Below are 16341 nucleotides of genomic sequence, written 5' to 3'. Positions count from 1 at the left end.
TGGATTGGTAAACAGGTGATAAGCCTATATAAATGCCTCTCCATGATATGATGTGACATACTGTAAACATTTCAATGAATGACATAAAATAATGAAATACAGCAAGGGATCAAAAGTAACATGGCCTTTGTTGATCATTGAGCCAAGAAGAATAAATAAACATCTCTGTCAGCAATGATGTGTTAAGTTATTCCAAATACATGTACATTGTAATCTGCTGATCTAAAGTGTGACACAAACAATTTATTTTCAAAGCTTATCTCAGATGATTTATAATGATTTAACATTGTATTTGTGTATTTATTTATCACTGCTGGATAAATCAAATAACCAGTAACAGGTCCTTCCTTGCCACGTTGACTGCACCACGCTGGGGTCAAATGGCTGATGCCACGAGGGAGAGTGTGTCCAAGGAGAGTGTGTCGTGCCATCCATCTTTCTAACCTTCAATTACTACTAACACAACATCTTGCTGCACTGGTTAACCCATTTTCCTCAATATCTAATCTCAGTGGACAAAACGGTGAAAACTGTTTGACACTCACAATTCTCAACACTTAATCTTTTGGTTTTTATCTGCACATGTATATAGGTACATTAGGTGTAGGACAATGTACTCGTAAATCAGTTGCTTTGATCTGTAAGTTCCTGGTTGTTTGAGGAAAGAAGCTCTAGATAAGCCAAGGTGAACACACATATAATATTATATGTAAAGAACTGTTCACAACTGTCAAATTGTCAATATTTTCACAAAATATACAAAGTGTATTCTTTTTGGCTATTCTTCCCACCTCCCCCCCCCCCCCCCCATTTCCTAAAAGCCTTCAAACAAATTTTAAGTTTTGCATGGGTTATTTTTATGGACATTCTCTTTCGTTTTAAAAGCATACTATGCCCCTCCTCTAAACATATGGTCTATACATTTGTAAAAATATTATTAACCCTAAGCAGGCCTTTAAAAAAAATTATTTGCATAAAAAGAAACTGAGGTATCCCATATAATGCTTGCATAACCCATCATAACTATGTAAATGATGTCCTAACTTTAAAAGAACATTCCCAAATTTGCTGCATTGTAAGATGTTTCCGACTAATAAAATATTTCTACGATTAATCTTAAATATTAAATATATTTTCTTGTTTAGAATATCAGTGTCTGTATATATTCAATGTGTTTCTGGTCGTCTTAATATTTGTAAGAAATCCAAACAGGATTTTGTCTTCAAATAATTTTGTAGTATGAAAAAATCTTTTTTAGATAAATAAAATGAAATTTAATCTAGTACAAATATTAAAACAATCAGAATAATGTTTAATATACAGCCACTAGTATTTTATGCAGAAAGATATATTGATATGTAATTACAGTCGTCAAAAAGTCTCTGTTAGTCGATATATAACATCTTAACTCAGGAATGTCCCTTTAATGTGTGAACAAGAACAGTTACCGGTAAGTAAAACTAAGCTATCGGTCTCACAATTTTCAGGGCCTGCTAAGTGAACATTTGCTCAACAGACATATTTTGTTAAAATACAACATTATAACCTACAGTTTTGATCTCTTGATAAAGGAAAAGAAAATGCAGGCCACAAATGAAACATCAAGTGGTGCCCACTGTGGCCTAGAATCATCCTACAGAACTGCTGATGAGCTGCACAATGAAATTGGACAAAGATGTATGTCATCAATTGTCAAGTAACTGATCAATCGCGTGTGCAGGAAATTGTGCAGTGGGGGTCCAGATTATAGAGAGCAGCATTTTTAGGTGGGGGAATCAATTGGGTCATGCTCCCTCAGAAAATACATTTTGAAAAGAAAAAAAAAAAATTCACAGGGAAAGAAAATAAACAGAGGGGTTTCGACTCCCAAAACCTTCCCCTCAGTCCACAAGTCTGATGAGTTTATCAACAGGTATGATTCCTAAAAGATTTGCATATATTTGATGTTTTCCCTAATTGTGAAACAGAAGGGTACCAGCACATGGTATGTACATGTCCCTCTTTTCCAGGCTCCCTGGTGACTCATTCAATGTCTACACACAGTCCCCAATAACCTATACTGCTGCTTTAATTAACTGTACCTGCCAGCCTCGACAGACTAACATGTCTTGATTGCCTTAACTGGTTTCCAGTGACCTCACAATTGCTTCAAAACTGAAATTGATGAGTTAGTTACCTAAGTTTATTTTAAACTGGCAGAAACTACATACATGTGGTGTACGTGATTGTGCACGACTGGCTAACTAACCATGCAATACAATACAACAGTTCTTTTTAAAACTCCCTTTAATACATTTTTGGTATACTGAAATTGGTTTATGTGATGTTTTACTGACGAAACTGATTGTTTAATTATGTGCATTTTATTTGCGTAACCTAACAAACTACTTCAAAATTGCAGTAAAATTGGTTATTTTTTTAAATTTGCAAATTTTAATTTCAGAATGTGTAATGGTTATCCACATGATATAACTGATTGGTGGTTCAGATGAATTTAAAGTTCCATAATCAACATGTGAACAAAATGACTGTGCGTGTTAAAAATTCAAACAGCCTATCTATAAGAGCCTTGCTAGGACCCTGTTCCTACAGGCTGGTAGGAAAAAGGGTTCACAGCCCGGTACCTGTTCCAACCCAAAGCAAGTTCTTAAGTGCTCAATGGGTAGGAGTAGGGCCATTTCACCCTCTTCTCTCTCAATAACCACTAACCAACTAACAACTAACCTACTGTCCTGGACAGACAGCCCAGATAACTGAGGTGTGAGTGCACAGGACAGCGTGCTTGAACCTTAATTGGATATAAGCACGAAAATAAGTTGAAATGAAATGTTTTTAAAGACAAGGTGGGGTGGGTGGCAACTCAGTACAGATCTGTTATTAGTAACCATATTTATTAAAGTTTGTTTTTTGTTTAATGATACCACTAGAGCACATTGATTTATTTTTTTAATTATCGGCTATTGGATGTCAAAGATTTGGTCATTTCGACATATAGTCTTAAACAGGAAACCTGCTACATTTTTACATTAGTAGCAAGGGATCTTTTATGCATCATCCCATAGATAGGATAGCACATACCATGGCCTTTGATATACCAGTTGTGTTGCATTGGCTATTACTGTGTTTATTATTTGGGGAATAGACCAGTGTTTTCCACACAGTTTAAAGTAGTTTCTAAAGGAAAAAAATAAAATAATACACCCCCACCCCACTAAAACAACCACTCTTCCACATCAAAATATTTGAACAGAGTACAGTGTATTTACTGATACTTCCCATTAATGAAAAAAACTAAATTATTTTTTAAAATTTAAACAGTAGCAGTACTTGTAAGAATTACCACAATTTCTATTTTATATTATATACAGATATATACATGCACATGTAAATGTTATGCAGTAATTCACAAATATCTTGCAATTTAAAATATTTTATGTACCGTATACTATATGACATGTATCATACTTTTTAGACAAAGCTGACCAAGTTGAAAGTAAGTTAATGAACAGAGCACATAACCACACTCTACGAATATAAGAGAAAAATGCTCTAACAAGTAAAATTAAAGCATGCTCAGACACATACATGTACATTTTCCCCTCAAAATGTTTTTTTATTTGTAGTTGCTCTTAGATGTATTCAGTATTCCATCTACATGTAAATCAGATTTTGATGGGGTCTTTTTTTTAACATTTCCCTGCTCTTGCCAATGCCAGCACACACAGCACCAGTAGTGCGAAGTAGATGATTATCCTAATGACACATGAGGAGGGAAGAATCAATACGGAGTGAAAGACCTGTACATGTGTTCACCGTTAATTATACTTCACCACACCGTAATTAAACGTCACGCTGTTCACAGCAAAAACTTTTGTACGGGATTGAGCAGAGTTAAAAGGTAAATTGTGGTTTTGAAATAAAACAAACAAACAAACACAAAACAAAACAAATGTTTCAGGGAAGTTCAATTATTATCAAAATTAAAACCCAATCCCTAATTTTGTCACACAAAACTAAAATGGCCCAAAGACATTTGATTACTAAACAACCTGAGCACAGTCATGGCTTTAGATCAGACTAATTTGAGTACAATAGATTTTTTTTGGTCTGTTCTTAGCACATCAAGATCTTTCTAGTGCAGTAAAGAGTTGTACATATTCAGAAATGTACATATTCAGAAATGCACATATTCAGAAATGCACATATTCAGAAATGTACATATTCAGAAATGCACATATTCAGAAATGCATTTCAAGTTATTTTAATTTAATTGCAGCTATAACATTCCATTAATATTGAGGTGAAATGTTTTGCCGTTAGCATGTTTGTACTTAATTAGGGCTTGCTTAATTTGGGCATACTCTTTATCGTTTCCTCTTTGGTGCAATCTAAAGCCCTGACAGTTTTGTTTACATATATTGTCAACATCATTAAAATTTACTCTTCAGTTTTATTAATAGTATACCCAAAATGTTATATTCCAATCATTCTATTAAATACAAAATAAATTTATCATTAAAACACTTAGGAATTACTTGTGCATTATACAATACATGTACTACATTGTTGTTGTCATCAATGTCATCCAACAGACTTTCGGTAGACCTTCTGAGAATAATTGACAAAAATTCTTGTACGTATAGATAAATATTATTTATATCTCCATGATCACAAGAAGTCTACATTTTACATCACAAACACAACAGAAGTTTGACTCATTTGATATATATGCAGACTTTAGGAGATGAAATATAAATCATACACTAGGAGAAAATAGACAAGATGTAAAAAAAGAAGAAGAGCAAAATATTATGTTATATGTTATTATCATGTTATAACATGACATTATAATTTTGAGTGGTGGGTATATAAATTCAAAAAGCTTGTATTAAGTCTACTTTGTGAGACAGACATGGGGAAGGTGCTAGGGGATGCATCTTTTGTTTTTCGGTTCTATGCTTTAAAGTATACTAGTTAAATATTAAAACGAAACTAGAGCTGGGCAATATTGAAATTTCAGGTTCGATATCTGTATCTTTGGGGCGATTTACCTCGTTATCAATACGGTATTCAGTATTGATTTTCTGCATATTCGGCTTTAAATGCATACCAGAATTAAGTCTCATCCGCTAATTTGATCTAAATCAAATTAAATTCCATACACATAACTCTTCTTTTCAGCTATTTTGCGTTTGTCAAATATATTGTTAGTGCTTTACTAAATGGCGGATAACATTTTTCAAAACCCGAGAATTTTGGTATTTTGAAATTTGCTTAGTATGATAAATCGGTATTGACGTGATACTAATACCAAACAGTATATAACGGTATACTGTCCAGCTCTAAACGAAACATCTTTCAAAACATCCTGGTGATACCCAATTTCTGTGACAACTCTTACCTGACAGAACAACTTCAACAAGACAGCCCTCGTAGATCTGGCTGGCCTCGCAAATGAGGTTGAGGACATTGTTACTGGAACCGTCATGATGGAACAGGAGAATCTTATCCACGAGGTTGTAAAAACCATGCTCAGGAAACTGGAAACAACAAAGAACTATTTTATATTTATCTGAATCAAAGAATCACGTTTTTCAGTTATGTACCTGTTCTGTTTTGTATAAAATACATTTAAAATACTGCAAACACTAGGATAATTAGAAACACAGTGGAGTTGCCAAAATTGATAACTTATGCAAGTAAGTAAGTAATATAAGTAGTGTTCAGTATCGTTTGTCCAGAAACAGCTGAAGATCTAAATGGTGACCTCTTTTCTGGCAGATAGGCATACAGATGGTTTTTTACTTTGAGAATCGAAATCCATTGTCAGCTGCCCATTTTTGAAGCTTATTCAAACAAAGCTGCTACTGACATTCAATGATACTCATACTGGACGACTATCAACACTAGGTTTTAAACACTGTGTGATGCTGTTAACTTTCACAGAAAATAAAGTTACTGACAGGATGCTACCTTGAGGCACACCCATCTCTTGGGAGTGAGAATCAGATAACATAGATCCCACTCGTACCTTGAACGACCCATTCTTTAAGAAATTTCAAATAAAGGCAGCTATACGGCCCCTTAGGCCCACGCCATAGAAGTCTTTCAAAATCCCATACTTCCTTGTGGTATAAGCTTTTGAGGTCAAAACAGACTGATACCAAATGCTGGTTATGGATGAAAGCATCCCTACAAAACGTTTTAAATCTAACAAGATGATCGACCGTGTTACATCTGAGCCTGAACCCACATTGCACACTAGTAAGCAATTTGTGAGACTCAAGATAGCAGACAGGTCTACGGTTGATCATTCTTCATGGTTTTACAAATGCAACTTGTCAAAGCAATAGGCGATAACTGGTAGGGGTTGTTGGGTCCTTACCAGGTTTGGGAACAGGAATCAATCAGAAGAAAAGTCACCCAAAATCCAGATTTTGTTAAAGATATTTAATAGAACCATTAAGGATTCAGGTAAGTGTTTTAACAGTTGATAATGTATTTCATCTGGTCCTACTTAAGTATCATGATCTCCACGTAGAGCGTCCTGCAACTCCTCCAAAGAGAAGTGTCTGTTGTATACTTCAGCATTTTCATATGAATAGTTAATAGGTTGCTTTTCAGCTTTATTTCTGACAGATGTAAAAACATCTCTACTGAAAGAAGAAGAGGAGTTATGAGAGAAATTATCTGCCAATACATTGGCAATGTCACGATGAGACGTCACATCCGTATCATTGACAGACAAATGGCAAACTGTATTATTGGATTCGTTTCCCTTGATTTTACGTATCCTATTCCAGACAGACTTCACCGATGTTTGAGAACTCAAATTTCTTCAAGATGATTTCTTACTCTGTCTGATAGCTTTACGAGCCTTTGCCCGATCAATGCGATAAGTATTCAGGTTATCCCCGGTAGATTCGCGTTTGAACCTATCAAGGGTCCTGTTTCGTTGTTTGATTGCATCTTTGGTACATCAAAGGCCGTGGTATGTGCTATCCTGTCTATGGGATGGTGCATATAAAAGATCCCTTGCTGCTAATCGAAACGAGTGGTGATAGGGGCTTTCCTCCCTCAATATCTGTGTGGTCCTTTACCATATGTCCAACAAAATATAACCGTAAATACAGTGTGTTGAGTGCATCGTTAAATAAGACATTTCTTTCTTAATGATCATATAACACTGACATTTCACAAGTTCTCTGTTAATGACATATACTATGTCATTCAATTTCTAAACAATATGTAATTTAATGGTAAAAAACTAAATGTACAAAACAGATTTCATAACACTAAGAACACACACACAAACAACACAAACACACACTCAAACACACACACACAATCACACAAAAACACACAATGACATTCAATCACACCTATAAAAAAGGAATGTTTATTTAATAATGATTGTTCCATGTAACCATCTCTTCTTCTATTCCCACCATTGAACCGCATGAACTCAGTCCGGTGTACTTCCTACCAGCCTCAGGGTAACTGAAACATGTGGTCTGCGGATAGTTCACAGTTTAGACATACTCAATACAATATTTCAATAGTTTTGTCACTGTATTCAATTTGCTGTTAATTATTTTCCTATCCGGACATTATTACTACATTGGCTCGTATTTTATTGCAGTGACATGAATGATCTCCTTCTGTAGACAAAGCAGGATGTAGCTCTGCGGTAAAGCACTCACTTCAAGCGCAGTCGGTCTGGGATCAATCCCCATCGTTGGACCCATTGGGCTATTTCTTGTTCCAACCAGTGCACAACAACTCAGGGTTTCTGCCATAGGGTAAAATGGGTATGTTGCCATACCCAGATTTTATGTCAGATGCTTTTTTTTTTAAAGTTAACCCTTTGACAAAATTAATTACTGTTATCATTAATGTATGATTTTCTTAACCCTAATCTTAAACATAACCCATTTTCTTTTGGGGGGGGGGGGGGGGGAAGAGGCCTCTCATACCATGTTGCATTCAATTCCATTGTGCCATACCCAAAATGTTCTTTCTGGCAAAAACACTACTGGTATATTAAAGGCTGTGGTTAGTACTATCTTGTCTGTGGGATGGTTCATATAAAAGATCACTTACTACTAATGGGAAAATGTAGGATTCCTCTAGGACTAGGAGTCAAAAATGACCAAATGTTTGACATCCAATAGCCGATGATTAATAAAACAATGTGCTCTAGTGGTGTCATTAAACAAAACATACTTTAACTTTTACACTTTGTAGACTAACTAAAAAGAAGGTTTCATAGTTGAAACATCAAATATATTGGTATGTATGAGCATATAGTCTACTCAGTGAATAAATGCATATATTTGATACATTTTGCTATAAATGATAAAATACTTTGGATAAAAAATACCATAAGCTGTTTGGCAAATATGTTTAAAAAAGTGTATTTGTTGTTTCAGGCAACATAAAACAATGCCAGCTCTATAATTTGTAGTCCTTAGGTTTGACATGAACATTATGATTTCTGCATATAGATAAAACAAAAACTGTTAACCTTGTCACATGCCAATATATTGCTAAATTATTGACTCAAAATTACAGTGAATTTGTACACAGAGTACTCAGTTGCTTTCCTACATATAATTTCAGGAGAGAAGAATTTCTTTCTTAAAATCAATTTTCAAAACACAAGCACTGAGCAGTATATGTAGCTTAACCTTGATTTTATCTCCTAGTACTTTTTTAACATTTAGGGGCACGACGTAGCCAAGTGGTAAAGCGCTCAGCTGATGTGTGGTCAGTCTAGGATCGATCCCTGTCAGTGGGCCTATTGGGCTATTTCTCATTCTAACCAATGCTCCACTACTGGTGTATCAAAGGCCACATGGTGGTATGTGCTATCATCATTGGTGCAGAAATGGAAAATATTTCTCTAGCCCGCCAGACCAGAACAAACTAAAATTTAATAGCCCGCCAGAATTTCTACTAGTCCGTCAGCCTATTGAACAATATTTTATTATTTTTAACAATATCTTAATAATAGCATGCCCCCGAACACCCTCACCACCCAGCATCTACCAACCCACGTGACAAATAAACAAAATCAAACCCAAAAGGTTATAAAAAATAAATGTCAAATTAACATATTTGAGTATAAATACATGGCATACTTCAACAATAAAACTTGTAAAATAATCCCCAAAACAGTAATATTTTTTGGTGAAATTTTTTTACCCTCTTATAAGTCGACCCCCCAAGTTATAAAATAATTTTTGGGTGAAAAAAATTCGACTTATAGGCGAAGATATACGGTAGTCAAGACTAGGTGTTTCACATTTCTTTCATATAGATTTACAAAATTCAAGTGACATCCCACAAGTATTTTACAGACAAATCTATTCAGAACACATTTTTAATGTAAACAAATAATTTGTAAGAACTATTGACCTTTGACCAGCTCCGTTTCCAAGGAATGATGTTAGATCGAAATTACTATCAAAACAGAACCATTTCATGTTGTTTTTTTGTTTTTTGTTTTTTGGTTGTTTGGTGTTGTTTATGGAAAAAAAAAATTGGGGGGGGGGGGGGGGGAACATCCATAATTAAATGTTGAATAATATAAACAACGTATGTTTGTAATGCCGTTGTAACCATACATTTAATTTTGTGCTTCTGTTTAAGCCATATAGCCATAAATTTTAGTGTTGCTTGAGCCAACACTAGGTTCAGTCCTTTCCTTTTGAAAAACAAAGGTGAGTGAAAAATTGCACACCTCAAAATGCTTAGGCGAGTGAAAAATCGCACTCGTCAAAATGCTAAGGCGAGTAATTGGTACAAGTAAATGTAGAGACATATGTTGCAAAAATGAACCAATAAATCAATAATGTTTTCTTCTAATTTTATGTTGTTTGGTTCATTAGTGTAGTCTGACTTCTTTTCCCTTTCAGGAATGGAGTTATAGTTTATTAAAAAGTTTCAGGAGCAGTACATTAGAAATATAATTATGACATGTATACACTGATGAAGACAATTTCATTTTTTAATCACAATTTAATATGTACTATTCAGATAATTTGATGCACACAATTATATATATACCTTTTCAGTGTTAGATGGTTTGATGAACGTGCAGAGAAACATATATAGGAATCAACTTGTCTTGAATTGATTATTATGTACAACGAACATGATTAGGATAGTTGGGATGGGAAAACAAATATTGGTTCCGAGGAGGTGGCTCATGAACTACAACTCAAGCATATCAGATGTGCACTACTGACTCATATTATTAAAACTTTTTTTTTTTTAAATAACTCGTGAAACATGGGCCTACAATTACTTCAATTGATAGTGTTAGTTGGGACATTGACATTCATGTGACATTTTTAATTCAACAATTACGCAACCAATCTCCCTCCCTCAACATTTTGACACACGTCATTTAACCTACCGCTACAAGTTATGAACAGGTCTGACGGCATTACGTCACTGATCTAGAACGGCCCCAATGTTGTTAATAACAAAATACACAAACTCTGAAAAAAATCTGTCATTGCAAAGGAGTTTATTCCAAACGTGGGATGCCATAATAAAGATAATAAAAAAACCTATAATTTTAGACACCATCATCAATGCATAATAAGTTGTCAAGTAGACCAGCGTGTGCGTGCAGAATTCCAAGAGTAAAAATAATCTGACCCCAATAGCTCTGATTGGTCAATATGCCACAGACTACTGTGCATCAAATCATGTTCCAGTCACATGGTCTGTGACTTTCTAACAAACGAAACAAAAATTAAATTGTCGGAAATGATCACTGATTACTGTTACTATAGTGTGTACATTTAATATTTAAATTAAGTTTTATTTGGATTTTTTTTAATGATAAAAAAGAAAAATAATAGACGTAAAAAAAATACCTAGGCTTATTCCTACATACCTATTATCATTTCTTTTCATTCTTTTTATTATTCCGTCCAATTTTTTATTTTATTTTTTATTTTTTATTTTTTTTTATTTTTTTAAGAAAGTATAAAATTACATGATTTCCATTTCCGGGACCTTACGTAAGCTTTGTAGGCTAACACTTATGAACTAACCGAGACAATTTTACCGACTTCGCTGATTTTCGTAACGAGTTCATTTGTGTAGGCTACAGAAGCCACTATTTAATTCAATCCCATTTCTCTTTTTGTCATAACTATATGAACAGTATAAACGAGTTATCCTTATCAGATGTTGTGATCTATTACCATACAAAAGTGGACTGTTTCTAATTAATAATAAATTAAATAGGCAAAGAATTTTGATCAGATTGGTACATCTACGAAGATGTCTACTATTATTAAATCTGTGTTTTCCAATTTGTAAAGCAAAGATAAGTACCAGTCATATATTAAAATCTTGCGTGGACGCTACCGTTCTCATAACATTTTTTTTAAATAGTGGCAATCAATATACAAAAGTATTTTACATGCGCTGTTTGTCAAGTGTAACGTGCGTTATTTTTCACACTCGCCAGACTGAAATTACGTGCACTGTACGAATGTGATCGCACCCGTGCACCTTAAAAAGCAAGGTCTGTAGGTTCCATTTTGTCCAATTTGGTTTCGTTTTCGTTTGGGGCCGTTTTCACTATAACCCATTTCAGGAATATCGTGCTTGCGCAATTCGGAAATCCGAAGTAGTCTATTGGCAATGGTAGACTATAAAGGCCAACCACCGAGGCCTACTTAATATTCATGACTCTGCTTTTGGTGACGTGTATATCCGAAATGGAAACGTCTGCACTACCGAAGTACATGTATCATTGTGAATTTTCGTCATCATTCTGAACAGTTTGTTTGAATGGTTTGGAATTCTGGCATGGCTGACATAGAGTCGCAGATTCAATGCAAAAAATATAATAATAAAATCAATAAATAAAATTTGGTCAGAAAAAACCCAGATCAACCGCCAGACTGGTAGTTGCATTTTTTAACTCGTCCGTCAGAATTTTTACTCGCATTTGGCTGAGCAGGTGAGTACTTTCTGCACCTCTGTATCATGTTTGTGGGATGGTGCATATAAAAGATACTTTGAGTCTAATGAAAAACATTTAGTGGTATGTCAGAATTATCAAATGTTTCATACCCAATAGCCGATGATAAATAAAAATCAATCAATATGCTCTAGTGGTGTCGTTAAACAACACAAACTTTTTAAAAACATTTTTGAAATTGTTGGGAAATAAAGAACAATTTGTTCTACTATAAATGTCATTAAAACAACAACAAAATGTATACACTAAACGTACCAAGAATCGAAATAGATACGTGCAGGCAGCACAATGCTGCTCAAATAGTAATTGTAGCATGGTCAGTTAGCAAGTGCTTGCATAGCAAAGACCACATGGAAAATACCTTCTCTCAAAATACACAACACGTATGTACAAGCATGTTTGTTGAAAATAAGTTTCATAGGAAGCTTGCCCTTTCCATCTTATTTTTGACAGTATTCCAGATATATTCACATCTTATTTTTGACAGTATTCCAGATATATTCACATCTTATTTTTGACAGTATTCTAGATATATTCACATCTTATTTTTAACAGTATTCTAAATATATTCACATCTTATTTTGACAGTATTCTAGATATATTCACATCTTATTTTTAACCAGTATCCTAGATATATTCACATCTTATTTTGACAGTATTCTAGATATATTCACATCTTATTTTGACAGTATTCTAGATATATTCACATCTTATTTTTAAAAGTATCCTAGATATATTCACATCTTATTTTGACAGTATTCTAGATATATTCACATCTTATTTTTAACAGTATTCCAGATATATTCATTCCAGATATATTCACATCTTATTTTTGACAGTATTCTAGATATATTCACATCTTATTTTTAACAGTATTCTAGATATATTCACATCTTATTTAAAGTAAAGTTTGTTTTATTTAACGACGCCGCTAGAGCACATTGATTTTTTATCTTATCATCGGCTATTGGACGTCAAACATATGGTCATTCTGACACTGTTTTTAGAGGAAACCGGCTGTCGCCACATAGGCTACTCTTTTTACGACAGGCAGCAAGGGATCTTTTATTTGCACTTCCCACAGGCAGGATAGCACAAACCATGGCCTTTGTTGAACCAGTTATGGATTACTGGTCGGTGCAAGTGGTTTACACCTACCCATTGAGCCTTGCGGAGCACTCACTCAGGGTTTGGAGTCGGTATCTCGATTAAAAATCCCATGCCTCGACTGGGATCCGAACCCAGTACCTACCAGCCTGTAGACCAATGGCCTGCCACGACGCCACCGAGGCCGGTCACATCTTATTTTGACAGTATTCTAGATATATTCACATCTTATTTTTAACAGTATTCTAGATATATTCACATCTTATTTTGAACAGTATTCTAAATATATTCATTCCAGATATATTCACATCTTATTTTTGACAGTATTCTAGATATATTCACATCTTATTTTGACAGTATTCTAGATCTATATATTCACATCTTATTTTTAACAGTATTCTAAATATATTCACATCTTATTTTGACAGTATTCTAGATATATTCACATCTTATTTTTAACAGTATTCTAAATATATTCACATCTTATTTTTAACAGTATTCTAAATATATTCACATCTTATTTTGACAGTATTCTAGATATATTCACATCTTATTTTGACTGTATTCTAGATATATTCACATCTTATTTTTAACCCAGTATCCTAGATATATTCACATCTTATTTTTAACAGTATTCTAAATCTTATTTTGACAGTATTCTAGATATATTCACATCTTATTTTTAACAGTATCCTAGATATATTCACATCTTATTTTGACAGTATTCTAGATATATTCACATCTTATTTTTAACAGTATTCCAGATATATTCATATCTTATTTTTGACAGTATTCTAGATATATTCACATCTTATTTTTAACAGTATTCTAGATATATTCACATCTTATTTTGACAGTATTCTAGATATATTTACATCTTATTTTTAACAGTATTCTAGATATATTCACATCTTATTTTTGACAGTATTCCAAATATAGTCACATCTTATTTTTGACTATTCCAGATATAGTCACATATTATTTTTGACAGTATTCTAGATATAGTCACATTTTATTTTTGACAGTATTCCAGATATAGTCACATCTTATTTTTTACAGTATTCCAGATATATTCACAAGTCCATGTTTGTCTCAAATTTTCTGCATTGCTGTGGAAAAACTTGCTTCTCAGATTTCAACATTTGCTTCCAAATTAAAATTTAATAAGTATAGATAGCTTCCCACTCTACAAATAAATATAAATAATTTATGAATATAACCTTGACGTGTACAACAGATACCCCAGTCTAATTAGAAAATAATAATAATAATAATAAAAATACTGTTAAATTGAGATCTGTTTATATACTAAGTTTGAATAAAAAACTAACCATTAGGTCACTTGTGGTGGTTAATACAATATTGAGTTAATAATGCTAACTCTACATCCCATAGCAGGGTTTCTGCCAGAGGGTAAAACGGGTATGGTGTCATATCAAAATTGTTTTAAAGATTTTTTTTTTGAAGTTTTTAACTGTGTGACAAAATTAATTCCTTTTATCATTACTGTATGATTTTCTTAACCCTAACCCATAACTTAACCCATTTTCTTTCTGGAGGTGGCTCCCTATACCTCTTTGACTGTGGTTGCATTCAATTCCATAGTGCCATACCCAAACATTTTTTTCTGGCAGAAACACTGCATAGGGGGAGAGGAATACGGAATTCTTTCCCAATATATTTGTTACTATATAATAAATATGTACATAATATAAGGGAACATTTTGTAATTTATCTCGGAGCCATTTGGTAGACAAGTTTTAGAGATCGCTACACAATTTTAAAACATTAAACAGTAGTTGTTAATGAATTTTCAATTGACTAGACTCAAGATTTTGAAAAATAAATGTTCCCAGAGTATGTTATTATAATCTAAATTATCATAATACTTTTAATATTATACAGATGTGGAATATGAATGTACAAACTGCTACCACTTTTTTTAAAATTTTGACTGGTAGTTTTTAATTACTTTGTTAACTATAAACATGCCTAAAGTAAGTTATGCCACTGACAAACATGTCAGGGTGTAAAATCAGTTAAATCATTGTCTAAACACTACAATTCGGCAGACCCAACATGTTTTCAATAGGTGAGCAGGGCGTGCCCACTGTGACGCGCTATGAGAAAATCTCGACAGAAATAACCTGCTCGCGGAAATGACACACGAAAAAAACTAACCTTTCTATCGACGAACGAACATGCTGCCTCTTTCAGTGATGCCAAAGTAAGTTCCCCTTCAGCGTTTATCTGTTCCCTGGTTAATCCTATCTGCATCCAAAAGGAAAACTTTCCTTTAGCGATGCTAGGGCTTTCGACGACAACGTTGTCGGTCATATTTGCCAACCTATCAGTCACTCAAGCTTTCAGTAGCATGCATTTTCTTCTACCTGTCAGAGACACGGGCGCAAACACACTCGCTTCTTCGGAAAGTCAATGCCACCTGGTCAGACACTAACAGCACGTATCAGAAACTGATTAAAGTTCCCCCGATGCCACTGTGCCAAATGTTTGTTATCGTACAAGTCTACGACAGTCGGTGCACCAAGAAACCTAATTTCGTCGTAACTGTGTCGCGACTTTTTGAGTGACAGGTCGCCTCTCAGTCAGGATAAACTTTGCCAGAACGATTTGCGGCTACAGCTAGAAAGTCAACGACGCCTACGCTTGAATGTCGGGAACGTCGTGCGAACCGCTGTCGACGCCACAGCATTGCGTGTTCAGTCGGTTAATCGTTGTGGTGGTGATCATTTTGTTTGCACTGGTTTGGTCTGTATGTAATACGAACGCACGCATTTTAAAATGTGAATCGGAAAGGTGGTTACGACAAACAAGCTTCTACTTTGTGACAACACGTGAGTGTTCTCGGTGCAACTAATCATGACTTTGCGGCACGTTTTGATGCTGTGGGATAAAGGAGGGCGGTGCCATGAGGGAAGGCGGTGCCACGAGGGAAGGCGGTGGACCGTATTACATTTTAAATGTGTTTTATTGATGTTTCAACAAGACCAAATGCTGCCAGTTATTTTTTTTGGAATAAATTAATGGACTAAAATGTAAAATATGCAGCCAATAATTAACAAAATATTACGCCTAGGCCTACTGTCTATTCCCCACCCCCAATTATATGTTAATTGTTAGGGCGTGTACTGATACATTCTTATTTCTTTATCTTCAAACATTTCATTACCGGCCTCGGTGATGTCGTGGTTAAACCATAG

The 16341-nt window shown here is 34.3% G+C and overlaps 1 protein-coding gene across 3 annotated transcripts in view; it reads right to left on the bottom strand.

Moving 5' to 3' along the window:
* Positions 1-16121, bottom strand: part of LOC121370884 (serine/threonine-protein kinase D3-like) — a 115996-nt gene extending 99875 nt beyond the window's left edge. For all 3 annotated transcript variants that reach the window (XM_041496414.1, XM_041496413.1, XM_041496415.1), the window contains exons 1-2: positions 15302-16121; positions 5402-5540 (exon numbers count right to left, since the gene is read on the bottom strand). In XM_041496414.1, the coding sequence (XP_041352348.1) occupies positions 5402-5540; positions 15302-15457 (295 nt within the window). In that variant the 5' untranslated portion in view covers positions 15458-16121. The remainder of the gene's footprint in view (positions 1-5401; positions 5541-15301) is intronic.
* Between the last annotated feature and the right edge of the window lie 220 nt (positions 16122-16341).

This window comes from Gigantopelta aegis, chromosome 4 (genome assembly GCF_016097555.1).
Source record: "Gigantopelta aegis isolate Gae_Host chromosome 4, Gae_host_genome, whole genome shotgun sequence".
Classification (NCBI taxonomy): Eukaryota; Metazoa; Mollusca; class Gastropoda; order Neomphalida; family Peltospiridae; genus Gigantopelta; species Gigantopelta aegis.
Note: the sequence above shows the minus strand (reverse complement) of the source record. Positions and strands in the feature narration are given on the sequence as shown.